This window comes from Lemur catta, chromosome 24 (assembly GCF_020740605.2).
Source record: "Lemur catta isolate mLemCat1 chromosome 24, mLemCat1.pri, whole genome shotgun sequence".
In the NCBI taxonomy this organism is placed as follows: Eukaryota; Metazoa; Chordata; class Mammalia; order Primates; family Lemuridae; genus Lemur; species Lemur catta.
Window position 1 is genome coordinate 4,216,290 of NC_059151.1, and position 19,596 is coordinate 4,235,885.

A 19,596-nucleotide genomic window follows, 5' to 3' on the forward strand; every position below is an offset into this window, starting at 1 on the left:
AACTTGGTTTAACAAGTCCTGAAAAACATTACAGCAGAAGAATTTTAAAGCAGAAATGATTAGGACACAAAAACAAAAATTTCTAGGTATTTGTGTGTGTTGGAATCGAGCTACAACACCACTCACTATTCCGTTTATTCAAAAATCTTCCATTTCACGTAGCTCAAGCAACTGAATTTTCATCTGTTTCTAGTGTTATTCATGTTGTATAGCGCTTATTGTCTTTTTAAATATCAGCCCGTTGTTGAAAGAAAAAAGGATAGAATTTCTGTTAAATTAACATAAAACCCTAGAAACTAGGACTTTTGCTGTTTATGACTGCCAACATTTTGTTGTTGAAGTTAAAATCTGCCAGGAAGTCTCTCAAATAATATTCTGTCCTCAAATGCTAATGTCTATGAATATCTCACTTAGAATGGAATTTCACAATCTCATGAAGCTTTTGCTATTATATTACCACTATTTATAAAAATATATTTCTGTTGCATCTACCATGAGTACTTTTTATCTTAATGAAAGGAGTAAAACCTTCAGAATAAACCAGAACCTTTTATTTGTATAAAATTATTTTGATTTATTCTAATCATTTAATTTTGCATTTTTTTCAAGTCATTTTTCTTTCAATAGGCTATACTCCATGAAGTACTTCACAATTTACCATTGCATTAGAAAATTACATTCTATTCAATAATTATTTTATAGTTATGAGTCTGTTGTTTTTCTTAAGTTCACATAGGACTTAGAATAGATTTGAAAATCTGTATACCTAACAGATGGTCAGGTTGCTAAATTGGAGTCTATATCCATGTAACAGCTTCATAAATACTTAAAAAATGTATTTTCCCCTTTCTTTCAACTTCTAAGTTTTAGTAATCCTATTAAATTATTTTTTAAAAATTATATGGAATGGCACTCTGGGAAGCCAAGGCAGGAGGATCGCTTTAGGTCAGGAGTTCAAGACCAGCCTGAGCAAGACCTCATCTCTACTAAAAGAAATTAGCTTGGCGTGGTGGTGCACACCTATACTCTCAGCTACTCGGGAGGCTGAGGCAGGAGGATCACTGAGCCCAGGAGTTTGAGGTTGCTGTGAGGTAGGCTGACGCCATGGCACTCTAGCCCGGGCAACAGAGTGAAACTGTCTCCAAAAAAAAAAAAAAACCAAAAATATGGAAGACAATCTTATAAATATGCCTCAAAAAAGAGATTTCTGCAGTCATGTAAGTAGTTTAAGAAATACTACATAATAAATTTCTCTTTTGGCAACTCAAAATTTATATTAGTAAGTGTTGCGAGAATTCCTTGAATAAAAATACTGATTTAATGTTGTTTCAACGAGTGTTTCCAGGCATATTTGACGATGGATGGAAAGCTCCATCCCCTATGCACATTTCATTGCACTGATATTTCCGAGAAACTCTGATCCAAGGAAGGAAGATACAAAAGGGGTCTTGTACTAAGGGAGAAGAGGAGAAGGGCAATGTGCAGTCCCTCCCTAATCCTGGAAGTTAGTAAAATGGTAATCAGATGATTTGCTTTGGTTTTATGCTTTAGGTTGATGGGGAAGAAATCATTGAAGTTTTGTGCCCTGAAGGAAAATGTTCTACTTATCAAATGAAGGGATCAGCAAACCTGACTCTATACAAAGGTAGTTTTCCGAATCAGTCATCTAATTACTCTAACTGCCCTAATACTTCAGATAATAAAGAAATATTAGGTATCCACACTTATTTGCCTTACATATTACTATGGCTTTAAAAGGAAAGATTATTGCTCATAGAAACAAAAGAACAATGTACAAAGGTCCAGCATCCATTCTCATCTCTGAGACTAAAACTATTTTTAAATGATTGAAAAGATAGCTGTTTCATTTAATAGTGTTTCCTATATTTTGTGAAGTAGCAATTTATAAGTTACCAAATGGTTTAGGATATTTTGTCTAATCTATTATATTCTTAATCTTTGTAACATAACTTTTGTGTTTCTTTCATGCATTAATACTTTGAGATTCATTTAATTTAAAAAAACAAACGTTAATGTCTTATGAAAAAAGTATATCATCGACATTGGTTTTGGTTTATTTTTTTTGAGTTGCATTTGTGTGATCTTTTGTCATAGCAACTAGAGTAGTTCTAGAACTAAACATGGACTGGATCATATTAGTGCAAACTACTTTTCCAGTCATAGCTACTTTTCAGAGTGGATGCTTTAAAAAAAATTGTTTTAACTTTTGCATTCTTTTTTTTATAATTTTAATTTTTAATTATGGGTACATAATAGTTGTATATCTTTATAGGGTACATGTAATGTTTTGATACAGGCATACAAGGTAAAATAATCAAATCAGGATAATTGGGGTATCCATCACTTAAAATTTGAAAGGACCTAGCAAATTCTATTCAACACTTTGTCCCTTTCTTATGTCGCTATTTTTGAAGTAAAACCCCATGTAAATTATTGCTTTTCAAGAATCTGATATACAAGAAGATGACATTTATGATGACCCTCAAGAAGCTGAAGTCATCCAGTCTCTGCTGGATGTTGTGGATGAGGAAGCCCAGAATCTTTTAAACCACAATAATGCAGCAGGAGATGCCTGTGTTTCAGGTAGATGAACCAGATAAATAAATTGACACCCTAAGGAGTACAAGGCCATCTCTAGGGAGCATTTTTGGTGTAAATATGTAATGCATTAGTATCTTCCCCTGTTCCTCATTAGTGGGTAATATTTCATAAATAAAATAAGATTTATTATCTCCTATTTTTTCTCTTCCATATTTGTGAGTGGGTTACATTATTAGTGAGATTTCAAAATGTATCATTAACATTATGGCTTTTACTTTTGGAAGTGTTAATCCAGACATTCTCCCAGTTGATACTAAACCATTCTTGAGGTATTGTAATTTTAGTGGATAAGTTGAACCATAAATTTTATACTGCATGTATAGTGTCATTTATCCTAACTTTTCTAGTTAGAACATTGAAACTATTCGTGGATATGGGTCCATATACTGCCTTCTTTTGCAGACAAATGAAAACTTTTCTACCTCCTCAATAATTTTATTAATTCCTCTTGACCTATGTATTTCTTTCCCAGGTATGTTGAAGACAAATGGGAAGTTACCAGAAGAGAGAGCAGAAGATACAGACTGTGATGGTTCACCTTTACCTGAGGATTTTTCTCAGGTAAGAATAATTTGTAGAACAGCCCAGAATACTACAACTTGTTAGAACTATATGTTTTAATCCAGAAGGTGAAATAATCAGAGATTATTGCTCTTTTTACTGAAAGATTACATTTAGGGAGAAAATGGATATTATTAATAATTTCACTTGTTACATTAAAGTGTCATCCTATCCCAGTGAAAGAATCATTACTCAAATTCCCTCAAATTAAAAAAAGAAAGAAAATAAATGATCATTTTTCAAAAATGTATTGCTAAACTTTTCAAATTCTTATTTAAAATCTTAAAACTTTGGATCTTCTGGGACATTGGCCTAAGAAAATCATGAAATAGTAGATAAATTATATTTAAGGTTCGTCAAACTCAGTATCATCCTATTTATACAAAGCAAATTTTGCTTAGTATTCTAGAATAATTCCCCTCATTATCCTTAATCTTGAAAGGCAAGATAACTTAACACATTTGAAAATACTAAGATCTTCTTGAGAGCCATTTTCAGACTTTAAAATTAAAGTGATATAAAAGTAGATGCCAAATATGCATATCTGAATAATCATAAATTCAGATTTTTATCCTGCTTTCTCCTTACTGCTTTACTGTTAAAATCTCTTATATAAGAAATGAAAAGCCAAGACAAGTATGAAGATGGCTAAGTGCAACCAGCAAACATCTTGGGCCACTGAAGATGCCTCAGCCACTGTTGGGATTATTAATTGAATATTAATTAACACATATTAATTGAATGACATATGTCTCTTTGTAACATTAGGATAATAAACAATAACAGTAAATATAGGAAATAATTCACAGGAAAATTAACCTTATGAGATTGTTTGATTTTTTTGTTGTTGTTATAATGAACTAATTTGATTTTTATTTCTCTTTATTGTAGTCTACCAAAATAAATGGCTGTGAAGAACATTGTGAAGGAAACATAAAAAGTGAAAGGTAAGAACATAATTTTTAAAAGTGTCTACAACGCTTCCATTCTCTTTTTTCCAAGACACATTCTGTCGATTTCCATTTGTTTTCCAATAAAATGAAGAGTGTTGGGTAAATTATGGAACTGGTTGAATATTAGGAATGTTTTAAAATTTTTGTTATAAGGAGTAGGTTCTAGTGACATGTAAAGATGTGTTTATTATACAGTTAGCAATATTCTCTTAACCATGGGGTAAAAATGAATGAAAGAATATCTAAATGGGAATGTGCCAACAACAATGATAGTAATTATCTTCTTCTGCTAGGATTATGGGTCGTTTATTTTTCAGTTTCCTTATTTATCTATACTTTTCAAATTTTTTAGTTTTCATTAATAACAAAATAAAATCAAAGAAGGTGAGAAACTTTTTAAAAACTGCTTCTTTTTGCAAACAGTTTCTGATATATAATAAGATCTTTTTTGTGACCTATCCAGGAAAGGTTTTTTTATATATAGTCGGTAAAAAAGTGATTATACGTAAATTTTACTTCATATTAAATCATAATCTGCCAGTCAAAAGGAGCTATTTGCATTTTCCTAGAAAGGCAAATTGACAGTGAATTTTTGACTGCATTAGAGAAGGGGGTACATGTTATTAATGTAGAAATGTGTACACCTAATAATTAGCAAATATCAAAAAAAAGGATGTCAGTAAACGGGTACCTCTTATGCTTTGTTGGGCAGGGAAAGGGATGGAAGGAGGAAGAGTAAATTAGTGTGATCTCTTTGGGAGGCACTTGGAAACACTATTAAAATATAAATTTTTTGGCATATTACTAATCATTGGATGTACTTTTTTGTTTTAACATCTCTAAAATTATGAAGGGTCTTATAATTATCAATATTATTTATTTTTTGATGTAAACAAAACAATAGTGTATCTTACAATGATAGGGTCATAGGTTCAAAGAAATGTGGTATATACCCTTCAATTTTATTTCTAATAATAAGAATCAGTCCCATTCCCATATATTTGCAAAGATATTTCTGTAAGAGAATATTCTGTTAGAACATTATTTACTATAAACAATTTGTAATTGTTTATAGTAGCAAACCACCATAATATAGACAACAAATTAGGAGGTACTCATTCAATGAAATACTAAACAGCTGTTCAAAAGAATGAGAGGGAAGGGAATGCCCGATGGAAGGACCTCCAAATACGTCCTTGGAAACAAACAGTGGTCAGCCCTTCAGGGATTCAACCAACCACAGATTGAAAATATTAAAAAAGGAAGGAGGGGGGACAAAAAGAAGTAATAAAACAGTAAAAAAAAAAAATACAAATAAAAGCAATATAGTATAACAACTATTTACATAGCATTACAATGTATTAAGTATTACAAGTAAACTAGAGGTGATTTAAAGTATACAAGACGATATATAGGCTGTATGCAAATACTGTACCATTTTATATCAGATACTTCAGCATCCATGGATTTTGATATCCACCGGGGGTCCTGAAATCAATCCCACACAGACACCAAGGGACGACTATCTATGTGTTCATCCTAGGACATAGAATCAACCACACGGATGCAGAGCTTGCAAATTAAGTGTAAACTGTGACCTACAGTGAGTTGCAGCAGAGGAAAACATCCGTCATAAGAGCAGCCTAGTTGCTGCCCTGTTGACGTGTCGGGGGTGTCAGTCCATGTCCTGCTCTAACGGTGTGCTGCTAGTGCTGTCGTCAGACCAGAGTACTCTGCCTCGGTCCCCTGGATATCAGAAAGTAAAAAGCATATTCAGGCTTTTACATAATCCTTTTTCGTCTTCCTTAGCACTGAACTCCTACGTAATTTCTCTTTTCTAGCCATCTGCCTTAACCAGGGATGGCATCTGCTGTATACTCCCGGAATACTAAGAATTTGTACGGACTCTCGTTACGTTGAGTGAGTGCCGAGGTACAGGAGTGTCCTCTGGCCTCCTCTTGTAGCAGAAGACTATGTCCATCAATAGGGACTTTTTTAAATAAATTAAGATGCATCCATACAAGTAATAATGGGCATCTGCTGAAAAGAAGGAGAAAGCTACATACCGATACAATTATAATCCCTTATCCATGTTGAAACATAGAAACAAAACCCCCACCCTCTCCATCCTCAAAGGGACTCTTTCAGTCTAAGGTTCAAAGACTTAGGATCTGTTTGGGGATAAATTTAAATCTGTCTTGAACTATTCTGTTCTTCAGTTCAATTTACATTTACCAATAAATTTTAAGAATTGTGGATTTGATTTTTTTAATCAAATCTATTTTAAAATGCTATAATAATTGTAGAGAAGTAAATTCAGGGCTGTGATATTTAAATTTATTTTTGAAGACAAAAATGAAGAACATATTACAAATGTGTTTTGTTGTCATAGCTTAATTCAGAAGACACAAGAAAGGAAGACTGAGGAGGATGAAATAACATGGGGAAGTGATGAATTGCCAATAGAAAGAACAAACCACGAAGATTCTGATAAAGGCAAGAGTTTTATTAGCAGTTTTTTCCCTCAAAAACAATGGATAGGAAAATAAGTGTTTAAAAATGACAATTTTCAGAATATATGGATATGATATTTTACCATATATGTATATTATTTGGTACATAAGGTTAAATCACCTGGACAGACATCAACATTCATTTATATAACTAGATATTTGCACAGTTGTAGCGTAAAATTCTCAGTAGCTTTGAGTAAAACATACAAATATTCTATAAATATTTGGAATGGCAACATGAAGTCATAATTTTGCTATTCTGGAATGAGAAGTCAAGGAGCACATTTTATTTATAGCAAAATAGGTAGAATAGCTGAAAGGTAAGGAATTATTATCCTTGAATCCCAACCTCATCTTTTATGATCAAGAGTCAATTTGTCTGTTCTATTACCGCCTTTTCATTTTATAACTGAGCCAGTGAGGAAATGAAATTCTATCTAGTGCCAGGTGTGGTGGCTCAATGCTTGTAATCCTAGCACTCTGGGAGACTGAGGCGGGAGGATTGGTTGAGCTCAGGAGTTCAGGACCAGCCTGAGCAAGAACAAGACCCCGTCTCTGCTAAAAATTGAAAAATTAGCCACGCAAAAACCCAGCTGCTCAGGAGGCTGAGGCAGGAGGATTGCTTGAGCCCAGGAGTTTGAGGTTGCTGTGAGCTAGGCTGACGCCACGGAACTCTAGCCCAGGCAGTAGAGCAAGAGACTCTGTCTCAAAAAAGAAAAGAAAGGAAAAAAATTCTATCCAGTGTTTTATTTATTTTATATAAGGAAATGTTATATTAATGTAATGGAAGAACATGTTTTTGTTTTTTGAAGTCTTTCTTTTTGAAAGAAATTAACAAAGTTGACTTAACACTTTCTTGACTTAGGCAGACATTGGCGTATGTATGATACACCTGCCCAGCACAGCAGCAGATGCTCGTCTGTCCAGCCTTCGAGCTCCTATTGCGTCCACACTCAGTTCTGTGAAAGCTGACAGTCATTTCATATGCGTGAATTTTGTATTCCCAACTAGCCTTTGCCCCAGCTAGATGTGAAAACTTCTTTTGTGGTATCTTGTACCACAGTGCCTAGCATCATTGTTGTCTGCATATTAGCTACATCATCAAAATCCTGTAGTCAACTGATCGACATAAATTAAAACTATTAGTATACTTGTGCAGGCTCAAGCAAGAACTTTCTCTTTCTAGTTTTACTAGAATAATAGTTGCCTTCTGTTATAAGTAATTTCCATAGAGCAGGTACTACGTTAGACCCACACCTCTTCTAAGATACTTATTTGACTCAACTCCTGAAAAACCAAGAGATTTCTTCATTTGCTTGGAGAAAACTGTCAAATTCCAGAGTTGCCTGCACTGAGTGCCAAGGGTGGGTGGTGAGGAGAGAAGTCAGTGTTCCTAGAGATATTTTCCGTGGTAAGAAATTTCTGAGTTCTCTCTCATCTTTTTCCATGTGCATAGAGGCTAATTTAAATACAAAGTAATGACAGGACTAGATGGGTTCCTCATTTAAACAATGCCATTTGAGTCAAGAGAAGGAAAAAGGAACAAGTATAAACTCCTTTAGAAACTGTAAATAAATAAGAGCCAAAAACCTTAAGAACTTCTGAACAGTCAGTGAATTGTCTCCTTATAAGTAGGGTACAAGAGCCATGCTAGGGCAAAGACTTCCCGGTGTTGCTTGTGTTTATCAGCCTACCTGTTAATTCTATTGCGTTTATTAATTCTGTGAAATTTTAAGATCCCCCCTTTTGTAAAAATAGATAAGATGAGAATAGGCTGAAATTAGTTCATTTATTGGTCAAATCTGTTTGGGGAAAATGTTTTTTTTTTTTTAAGAATCGATTGCTGCTGTCTTCCTGTTAGATCATCCATTTCTGACAAACGAGGAGCTTGCTGCACTGCCTGTCGTCAAAGTGCTTCCCTCTGGTAAATACACTGGTGCCAAGTTAAAATCAGTCATTCGAATGCTGCGGGGTTTGCTAGAACAAGGAATTCCTTCCAAGGAGCTGGAGGTAAGTGGCATCTGCCAATGATTCTCTCCCAAAGTTTCTGTGCATTTATTTTAAGGAAGATGTGTCCTTACTAGCTCAAGATTAGGAGAAATTTTGAAAATCTCTATTCCTTTCCAACTCTACCTATAGTTAACTTATTTTGAACTATAAAAGCACCATCTTATCATACCTAACAGTAACTTAATTTTTCTAATTAGGGTCCTAATAATATTTGACTTAAGAAGATCACATTAACTACTTAGAACTTGATAAAATTCCCTGAGGATTATACTCCCTACCTCATATGTAAAAATAAAAAGTTTAAAAAAAAAAAAATAACCCCAAGTATCAATTCCAAGCACCCACTAACTTCCTAGTTAACATACTATAGATGTGGTTCATCATTAACAGCAGTTTCTAATTTAATACAGCTCCAGGAACGTGCGCCCCAGTTCAAAGCAGCAGTAGTTCAAAGACCTTGCTCCGGTGGTCTTGTGGCATCATCCATATGCACCACTAGGCAAAGGAGAAATGCAGAACCACTGTGGTTTTGAGGCTGACCTCGCCCCTCTGCTTCAAACCATCTGCTTATCTGCCCACTTCCTGAGCTTTGCAGCCAATGTGCTAATAACTTTTAAGCACTTCTGCTATGTGCAGGTTGTTTTCTTTATATTCCTCAAAATATTAATTCCATTATACAGATTTGGAAACTAAAGCTCCCAGTAATTAAGATGTACTCTTCCTCTCCCCGAATCTCCATTTTGCAGAAATGATTTCCACTTTAAGTTCTTAGGTTTAAATGTCACCATCAGAGAACTTCCATCACCACTGTTATGGTTTATAGGGGTTTCTCCATCACAGCAGCTTATCAATTTCTTCAAGACATGTATTACAATATTTATTTACTTCTTTATTGCCTCCTTTCTCCCAATAGACTGTAAGGGCCATAAGAGCCAGAATCTTACCTTCTTGCCCACCACTGTATTCCTAGAACTTAGTACCGTGCCTTACATAAAATGAGCATTCAAGAATTTATTGTTTGAGTAAGTGAATGAATGAAAAGTGAGAAAGAGTTGGCTTTAGAACATAGGATGATCTGACCACAGCACTACCGCATGAAATATCCTCTGACCCCCATAGACAATACTGTCAAGAGATTGTGCTCTAGCTCATTACTCTTAAGGCAAAGATGTTTTTATAAATTGTACTTTTTTCTAAAATATAATTATAGACACTTTTAAACTGAAATTAAAAATTAAGACACAAAGTGGTATCTTATAAAGTTAGTTGACTGCAACTTGTTCAATTAAAGAATATATTCAACATTACCTTATCAAATCTGTACTGATTTTAGGCTCATTTAGGACATCTCTATTTCTTAATACTAAAAATCAGCCCTAATCAGCTAATTTTGCACCCTATGCATTTAAAGCATTTGTAGCTATTACTGAGTTACTGCTTATCTCAACAAATTTAATTTTATTTCCATTTTTGCTTACAGAATCTTCAAGAATTAAAACCTTTGGATCAGTGTCTAATTGGACAAACTAAGGAAAATAGAAAAAAGAATAGATATAAAAATATACTTCCATGTAAGTTCTAGTTTTGTTTCAAATTGAATACGTTCTTAATATCAACTGATTAAAGTTTTTATGCCTGTTTAACTTACCTATCCCTCACATAACCATGTGCATAAACATGCATTCAGAGATTTACATCAGCAACAGATAAATTTAGATAGTCAATATGAATTCTCTTTTAAAGTATATGTATTCTGAAAATCAATTAATCTTAAATATTTGTTAAAATATTCCTAAATTTTTACTAGAATAATATTAAAAATTAGCCAGTGATGCCAAATCATTAATTTTAAAGTCTTTCTAAAAGTACAAATTGGCTTCTAGATAAAGCATTTTCTTGGGTTCATGTGTCATAACCACCATCAATTTATTCCACTCTTTTAGTTTAGAGAATGTCTACAGTGATTAATAGCTATGTACATGCATGTACATAGATATATAGTGGTACCACCAGGCTAATTAGACTTTGAATCATATCAGATACAAGAAGGAAATAAAAGCAATTATTTTTACCCATGTTTTACCCATTTCATCAGTCAACAGTGTGATTTTTAAAAAATATGAATGAATATATGTACATAGTCAAATATTAACCTCCAGCAACTTTATCGTTATCATCAGACACATTTATGTCTATTAGCACTTTGGATTTCAACATATGATACACTGACGCTATCTTTGCCAGGAAGTCATAAATCCAAAAATAAATAACAAAACAAAGTCAATAGTGACAAATCCTGAGGAAAACAATAATGCAGTTGAAGTTTTCTAATCCAGATGGAAGACACAACATTTATTTTAGAAAGCTTCCTATAAGAAGTCAATCTTTTTTTTCTTCTTTCTTTTTTTTTTTTTTTTTTTTTGAGACAGGGTTTTGCTCTGTCATCTGGGGTAGAGTTCAGTGGTGTGATCATAGCTCACTGCAGCCTCAAACTCCGAGGCTTAAGAGATCCTCCTGCCTCAGCCTCCTGAGTAGCTGGGACTATAGGTATGTGCCACCATGCCCAGCTAATTTTTTCTATTTTTAGTAGAGATGGGATCTTGCCCTTGCTCAGGCTGGTCTCGGACTCCTGGTCTCAAACAGTCTTCCTACCTTGGCCTCCCAAAGTGCTAAGATTACAGGTGTGAGCCACTGTACCTGGCCAGATGGAATAGATCATTGTTTAACATAATGTATATGAGAGTTATTTTAGACAGAAAAATGGCCAAATGAATATCTGAAAGTTAGAATAAGACAAGCTATAAATCCAAAACCAGTGAGTAGATTTGTTGCCATGATACAAATGACCAGTATGGACTAAGAGGTAGAAGTCAAATAATAAAGAGCAATTGATAGAGGATTTTGAAACCTATTATTAGAAGGTTATAATTTGGTAATCACAGGAATTACCAGTTAAATTTATAGATATTTGAAATAGAAATAACTTATAGATTTATTTTCTTGGATAAACCATTGACAGTATAACCTTAGTAAAAGATACCTTATATATACTTTTCACTGGGACAATCTGGTTTTAAAAATTATATTTTAACTATATGAAATTATAATAAGACAAAGACAAGGGCGTTTATGCCTGGAGAATAAAGTGAGCTGCCTTTTTATTTAGTGTGTTCATTTATTGTTTTGACTGCTTATTAAAAGGAATATAATTTTATTAGGAATGAACTGTGCCAATTATATTTATATAAGTACTTTAATAGTGTTATTGTAATACTAATTTTATATGAAAAAAATTTTTGGCATTGCCATTTGGTACTGTTATTATTATTGTCATCATCATTAAAGTAATGATGGAGAATAAGCACCAAAATTGTTTTTAGTTATTTCTCTACTTATTAAGAAGTTCTAAATGTATTTATTTATTTATTTTAATTTCTTTAACCCAATCTATATGAGTAATAAATGCCAAATTTCATGTCAGAGACTCACTGAGCTGACATCTTAGATATACTTGTAACATGAGCAAAAAGAGTAAATATAAAATAATTTGGCTGTGCCACAATTTGAAAATATATTTCTATTAAAATGCATGTTTGGCCAGGCATGGTGGTGCACACCTGTAGTCCTAGCTATTTGGAAAGCTGAAGCAGGAGGATTGTTTGAGCCCGGTGGTTCAAGGCCAACCTGGGCAACGTAGCAAGACCCCATCTCTTAAAAACAATAATAAAAATGAAAAAAAAATGTGTTTGTGATTTCATCTACAATTACAAGGAGTTTCTCGATATCTTTGACTCATACTATTTGTAAGACTCTTGTATAAAACACATGATGTAGATGACTCTCTTTCTTCTGTGGTGGGAAATTCACAGATGATGCTACAAGAGTGCCTCTAGGAGATGAAGGTGGGTACATCAATGCCAGCTTCATTAAGATACCAGTGGGGAAAGAGGAGTTCGTTTACATTGCCTGCCAAGGACCTCTCCCTACAACCGTCGGAGATTTCTGGCAGATGATTTGGGAACAAAAGTCCACAGTGATAGCCATGATGACCCAAGAAGTAGAAGGAGAAAAAATCAAATGCCAGCGTTATTGGCCTAACGTCCTAGGCAAAACAACAATGGTCAATGACAGGCTTCGGCTGGCTCTTGTGCGAATGCAGCAGCTGAAGGGCTTTGTGGTGAGAGCAATGACCCTGGAAGATATTCAGGTAAGTGAACTTAATCGTTCCATTTAGCAAGGCATGTCTCCTTGCTGGAATCCAAGCCTGGAATCTTTCTGTGATTACACCAGTGTTATTTCTAGAAAGCCAGTGACTTCCTGGTTCCCATTCCAATGGAACTAATGCCACCTATTCTTTTTTTATCTAGTATAAGTCTAAATGTGACTCTCTTCATGAATTCTGCCAAATAGGTTCCTCCAGTATGTGCTGTATTAAAATGAAGATGAAAACGCAGGACTTTGAATGTGATTATCCATCCTCCTTTGCTTAGTGATAACACAAAATGGCTCAGGAAGCTACATGCTAGAAACTGGTTTTTTTAAAGATCAAACCTCTAAATAAACTCATTAAAACTGGTTTTAAATATCTGCAAATAGGAAATACTCCCTCATAAGGGGCAACTTTTAACATATTTAGGTATACAAGGATAATTACAGCATGAACAGTTGTCATTGAGATAATTTGTATGGAATTGAGCTTGAATTAGATAAGTGATCATACCTTAAGTAAAGCTGCTGCTGTTTCCTCACCACACTCCCTCACCTTACTGCCCAGTAATCCCAGCTAGTTGTGAGTGATGTGTTTTCCACTGGAAGTTAAGCTTTCTTAAAGAAACAGTCATCTTTTATAGAAACAAAGCACAGCAGTTCAATTCTACTGGTGTCATGTAAACATAGCCTGAGAATTTCCTTCATGATTTTTGATTTGTGATTTTACAAAATATTGAAAATGATATCTCTTTGTTGATTTATATTAGCTTACCTTTTACTTGGGCTGGCACAGTTGTTCAAAATTCCTCAAATGATTGGTTCATTTAATCCACACATTTTTATAGAGCTCAGACCTTGTTGTGGTCTTTCCAGGGATTCAGCAGTTAACAACACAGACAAAAAGACATTTCTGACCTTACGAATCTTACTTTCTAATGAGGAGATGCTCGTGGTGTTAGTACTGTGGGAAAAATAAAGCAGGGAAGGGTAGTTGGTTAGCGCAGAGTGAGAAGCATGCAGTAATTTTCAACAAGGAGTCAGAGAAGGCCTGAGAAAGTGGCATTTGGGAAGAAACTGTAAAGGAGTTGAAGGAGCAGTGAACAGATATCTGGGGGGAAGCAGGCCAGTCAGAAAGAGCAAGTGCAAAGGCCCTGAGACCAAACTGTGCCCGGCGTATTTAAAGGACCACAGAGAGGGTCATTTGGCTGGAGTGAAGGTGGCCATGGGAAAGAAGAGAAAGAGGTTAGGTCTGAGAGGAAACATGGCTAGATTATGTAGGGTTTGTAGGCTGTTGCAGTGACTCTTGAGTTTTGTCTGGGGTAGATTTGGACTAGAGCCACCCAAAAAGGTTGTTATTCATATTAAAATGTCATTTGTTTTTAGGGCTCCCGAAAAGCATTTTTTGCCAATATTTAAAATGTGAATCTCTCAACCTTCTTGATAAAGGCCCTTTGTGTATTTCTTAATGGAGTCTTTTTGTCTCTTCCACTTTGCCTTTGGTCTAATCCAATGGACGAGTCAAAATCAGAGAGGGAAAATAATACTAAGAACTAGTTGTATGTGAGCAATAGAACGTGCCAATTGCCTACTTATTCTGTTGTACAATTTCAGACAGGAGAGGTGCGACATATTTCTCATCTGAATTTCACTGCCTGGCCAGACCACGACACGCCTTCTCGGCCAGACGACCTGCTCACTTTCATCTCCTACATGAGACACATCCACAGGTCGGGCCCCGTCGTCACGCACTGCAGCGCTGGCATCGGACGCTCAGGGACCCTGATATGCATAGATGTGGTTCTGGGATTAATCACTCAAGATCTTGATGTGAGTATTTGATCTAGGCTGAATGAGCATTTGGCTAGAGCAATAATGGAATCTAATTTTTAATAATGTGTTGTCTTGGGATTTTTTTTTATTTATCAGTTCATATGAATACCTTCTTTTTTTGTTATATAGAATTGTATTTTACTAAACATTATTATTCTTTTTTTTAATCTTTTATCACCCTCCCCCCAGTTGTAAACATTATTATTCAAAACTGCATAGGCCATAATCAAGAAAAAATAATATTTCAATGTAATATTTGTTTTACTGTTTTTTTTTTTAACCATGTACTCAAGAGCCCCTTAGGCAGTATTAAATTTTACCCTTTAAAGTCTTTAGGCTTATATAAGATAAACTCAGTATTATCCCACTGTAAGGATAAAAATACAGAAGCACAAAAGAAAGTATATTTTTAAGTGAAAAGGCTTGTGTTTTTTGTTATTGTTATCTATGGGTAAGAAATGTGTATTTTTATGCAAAATAATGCTAAATAGTCTATCTCTGAACAATTATTCCCAATTTAAAAAATAACTATAAGAACATAATCTTACTTTTGAACTTAAATTAGTGTAAACCTTTTTTTTTTTTTTTTTTTTTTTTTTTTTTTTTTTTTTAAGAGATAAAATCTTGCTCTATTGCCTGGGCTAGAGTGCCATGGCGTCAGCCTAGCTCACAGCAACCTCAAACTCCTGGGCTCAAGCGATCCTCCTGCCTCAGCCTCCCGAGTAGCTGAGACTACAGGCATGCACCACCATGCTCAGCTAATTTTTTTTCTATTTTTAGTTGTCCCGCTAATTTCTTTCTATTTTTAGTAGAGACGGGGTCTTGCTCTTGCTGAGGCTGGTCTTGAACTCCTGACCTCAAGAGATCCTCCCGCCTCGGCCTCCCAGAGTGCTCGGATTACAGGCATGAGCCACCTCGCCCAGCTTAAACCTTCCTTAAAATGCTAGAATAACTTACTGTATAAATATGTAATTTAAATCATCTCTTAAAGGATTTTAATTAAAAGCAGTTCTATCTTGTACTTTACTTTCTATTATAACTGCTATAATAATTTAAGTAGGACAAAGCCAAATAATCTATTTCTCCGTTGTTTCAAACTGTTAAATATCAGGAAAGTCAAAAGATCTGGAATTTTATTCTAAAAAACAATGTGTAGGGGAAATAGTTTACATTTTTTTATTTTAATATTAGAAATTAGTCAAATTTCTGTTGGGGATTTTCAAATGGAATAACCTTCCGTAATTCTTAGAAAGATCAAAAATAAGAACACCAAATGATGATGAAGTCATTTTGTCCAGGACAGCTTCCCCAGGCTACTACATGAGAAGAAGAGTCGGGTACAGCATTCTACATAAGCCATCCCTCTGTGATCTTTTTGGGGTTCAAATTCTATTTCCCTTTTTATCTAACATACCTTCTGTTTTCTTTGGCAGTTTGACATCTCTGATGTAGTGCGCTGCATGAGACTACAAAGACACGGAATGGTTCAGACTGAGGCGAGTCTTGGTTGGGTCTCCTAATAAGGATTTTTGTAAAGATTCTAATGTTTTAAAAGTTCCTGTTAAACTATTTCTCTTTTTGGGGGGGGTTCCCATGTTATAGCATAAAACCAAACATTTATTGCAGTGAGGGGAAATTTTTTAAAGCATGACGGCTAATTAGGAAAAAAATTAAAATTGGTCTAGGCTTTTTAAAATGTTGCCTTTTAATTTAAAAAACAAGGAAATGCAGTATCTGCACTGAGTAGATTACACAGAATGGAACGGCATGCTGGGGCAGAGATGGGGAGTGGTGCAAAGTGCCATGTAATCAATGGCATTCCTTCCCCATTTCCAACCTAAGGAAGAAAGAGAAGGTAGTATTGCTACGGGGAATTTCGGATTCATCAGCATTGACGGGAACACAGCACGGCAGGCTGTGCTTGTGAGCTGAGCAGGGAGAGTGAATGGGGGGTCCGTTTATTCTCCCGTTCTCATTTCTCTTACCTGAAATCAAACCATGGGTTTTATCACCCACGGAGTTGTGTCCTTCCCAGGGAGCGAGTTGTTTAAAGTGTCTGTCTTCACTAAGGAGTTCCACTATCCCTTTTTCCTTTTTGTTTAGTGGGGGGGGGAGGGGTTGGGAGGAGATACGGAAGCTGTTTTCATGTATCTACAAATTCACGGTTTTTTGCCTCTTGAAAAATTCAGAAGTTTATATCTTTAAAATTAGAATTTGCCTCCTTCCAGCTATAAACCTTTTTAATTCAAATTAAGTCTCCTAAATATTAAGCTGATTTACAATCAAACTGTTTAGGTAAGGAAAACATATTGATTGGTATAAGCAGCTCTTTAAACTCAAGAAGTTCATTCGTTCATTTGTTTATTCAACAGATATTTACTGAGTGCCTACTAGATACCAGAAACTCTTCTAGGGGCTTAGAGCACATCAGTGAATAAAACAAAGATCCCTACTAGAATTATAGACATTCTAGCTGGGTGGTGATGAGGAGGCAGACCATAAACACATTAAATATGTAAATTATATAGAATCTCTGAACATAAGTGCTTCAGAGAAAAATAAATTGAGACTAGGTAAAGGGAATCAGTCATGGCAAATAGGGGGTGCAATTTTAAATAGGGTGGTACCATTGAGAAAGTAACACTTGAGCGAAGATTTGAAGGAGGTGGAAGACGGGCTCAAGTATTAATAGATATCTGGGAGTAAGCGCCTTTCAGGCAGAATGGACTATGTGTGTGGAATCCAAGATGGAGGAAGTGGGTCTTGTGTGTTCAAAAATGGTCACAGCCAGCGTGGCTGGGGGAGTGAGAGAGGGGGTGAAGTTAGAGGAGGTGACGGGTCAGGGCTTAGGCTTTCCTCCAAGTGAAATGGGAGCCATTGCAGGATTACAGCATGGAGTGACGGGATCGCATTCCCATTTTGAAGAACCACTCTGGCTGTTGTGTGAAAACGACTCCTGATCTGGGGAGGAGCACGCAGGGTTGGGAGCTGGGAGGTGTCAAGTGTGTGGCCAGCAGGGCGGCTCAGACTGGAGTGGTAGGTGTGGCCATAGTGAAGGAGAACTTGACATGAAGCACATTTGCTAATGACTTGTATGTGATGTGAGAGAGAGAATCAAGGATGAATGTGTGGAAAAGTTAAAATACAGATAAGCAAAAAAGAAATTTAAAAGGCTTCTTGTATTCCTACTTTCAAAGAGCTGTTAACATTTTTAGGAGATGTTCTTATATCCTTTGTCCTAAGCGCGTGTGTATATGAATACAGGCTCACACACACACACACATGCAACTATTTTAAATGAGATTCAACTGTGGTTATTGTTTTATTACTTTCCATTTAATATATTATGATTTTTTCATTTATTTTCAGATTCATTAATTCCTTGCCAAATAACAAAAAAAACTCAGATCCCTGCACCATTAGCTTAATAAAGAATAGATTCACCAAAAAAGTTCATTTTCAAAAACTTAGATTTCTATACTTCTGTTACAAAATATCTAAAGAAAATTATTTTCAATAGCTTCTTAGCTATTAACTTTTTGACATTTAAAAGAGCAAGATGAGTTTAATAAAACTTGAAGAAAGTTTGTAAAAGGGTTATTTTTCCATTAAACATAATCAAAGCACAAAAAATAGAAGTAACACACCAACCCGAGACAACTTCAGTTAGCACCCGGTGATAGTTCCACCCCTACCCCTCAGGCTTTTTCCTCATTTTGTCAATCTGGTTTCTGGTTCTTATAATTTTTATGACACCGCACAATTCTCTGGCCTGCTTTTTACACTCAACATCCCAGCAAAATTTTTCCGTATTTTCAAAACCCCTCAAACATCACTTCAAATAGTGGTATAGATATATATGTACATATAGTATTCACATTGTACATCTAAAGTCTGCTACTTCTCTGTCTCTCTTTTTTTTTTTTTTAGGATCAATATATTTTCTGCTATCAAGTCATCCTTTATGTCCTGACACGTCTTCAAGCTGAAGAAGAGCAAAAAGAGCAGCCTCAGCTTCTGAAATGACATGAAAAGCCTCCTGGATGCATTTCTATTTCTCTCCTTTACCTCCAGCCGACTCCTGCTCTCTATTTAAAGTAACGACCACAGAGCAGCAAGCCCATACAATACCATTATGCTTATTCTCTTCTATCTTAGAGGAGTATTCTTCATCACAATATTATGAACAGAGTTGAAATGCTGTATTTTTACAGCTACTTTAACCTATGATAATTATTAAAAAAAAATTTTAACACTAACTGAACAGTGCAGATCTTAGGGATAACTAAAGGCAGCATTTTATTATAGTGGACATTATTATAAGGACACGCTGAGTCTATTTTTAATGCACCAATCTTGTTTATAGCAAAAATTTTTTCCAGTATTTTAATAGAGTTATTTTATAGGGGATACTTGAAACCAGTATTTAAGCTTTAAATGACAGTAATATTGGCATAGAAAAAAAAGTAGCAAATGTTTACTGTATCAATTTCTAATGTTTACTATATACAATTTACTGTAATATATTTATATACTTTTTCATGAAAATGGAGTTATCGGTTATCTGTTTGTAACGGCATCCTCTGTTTGTAATGCGTCATCTCACTTTGTAAATAAAAAGACACCGTAAAACATGAACAAGCCAAAACTGTGTGCAAACCAATTAAACCTTTTCAGTGTGTTATTTTTTAACAACACCCAGGCCCCTGGGAAGGCAGGGACCTCCAGACCCCAGTTTCCCTCTCCCCAGTCACACCAGCCCCAGGGAGTGGGAGTGTCGGAAACCCTGGTAGATCTTCATTAAGGGCTGACGTGAGGGTCATGTCCTGGCTCAACAGTAGCTGAAGACAAGAAATTCAGAGCCTGTCTCCTTCCATCTTCCCCCCCGGGAGTGCTGC

General features: G+C 35.2%; 1 protein-coding gene across 9 annotated transcripts in view; it reads left to right on the top strand.

The window, feature by feature from the left end:
* PTPN13 (protein tyrosine phosphatase non-receptor type 13) overlaps nucleotides 1-19,346 on the top strand; it is a 143,185-nt gene extending 123,839 nt beyond the window's left edge. For 5 of the 9 annotated variants that reach the window (XM_045536772.1, XM_045536775.1, XM_045536780.1 and 2 more), the window contains 11 exons: nucleotides 1,552-1,645; nucleotides 2,467-2,604; nucleotides 3,095-3,183; nucleotides 4,075-4,130; nucleotides 6,529-6,632; nucleotides 8,484-8,659; nucleotides 10,140-10,230; nucleotides 12,529-12,866; nucleotides 14,480-14,695; nucleotides 16,132-16,194; nucleotides 18,629-19,346. In XM_045536772.1, coding sequence (XP_045392728.1) covers nucleotides 1,552-1,645; nucleotides 2,467-2,604; nucleotides 3,095-3,183; nucleotides 4,075-4,130; nucleotides 6,529-6,632; nucleotides 8,484-8,659; nucleotides 10,140-10,230; nucleotides 12,529-12,866; nucleotides 14,480-14,695; nucleotides 16,132-16,194; nucleotides 18,629-18,724 — 1,461 coding nt within the window. In that variant the 3' untranslated portion in view covers nucleotides 18,725-19,346. The other 4 variants (XM_045536776.1, XM_045536778.1, XM_045536779.1 and 1 more) reach the window with 2 other exon arrangements.
* The last annotated feature ends 250 nt before the right edge of the window (nucleotides 19,347-19,596 follow it).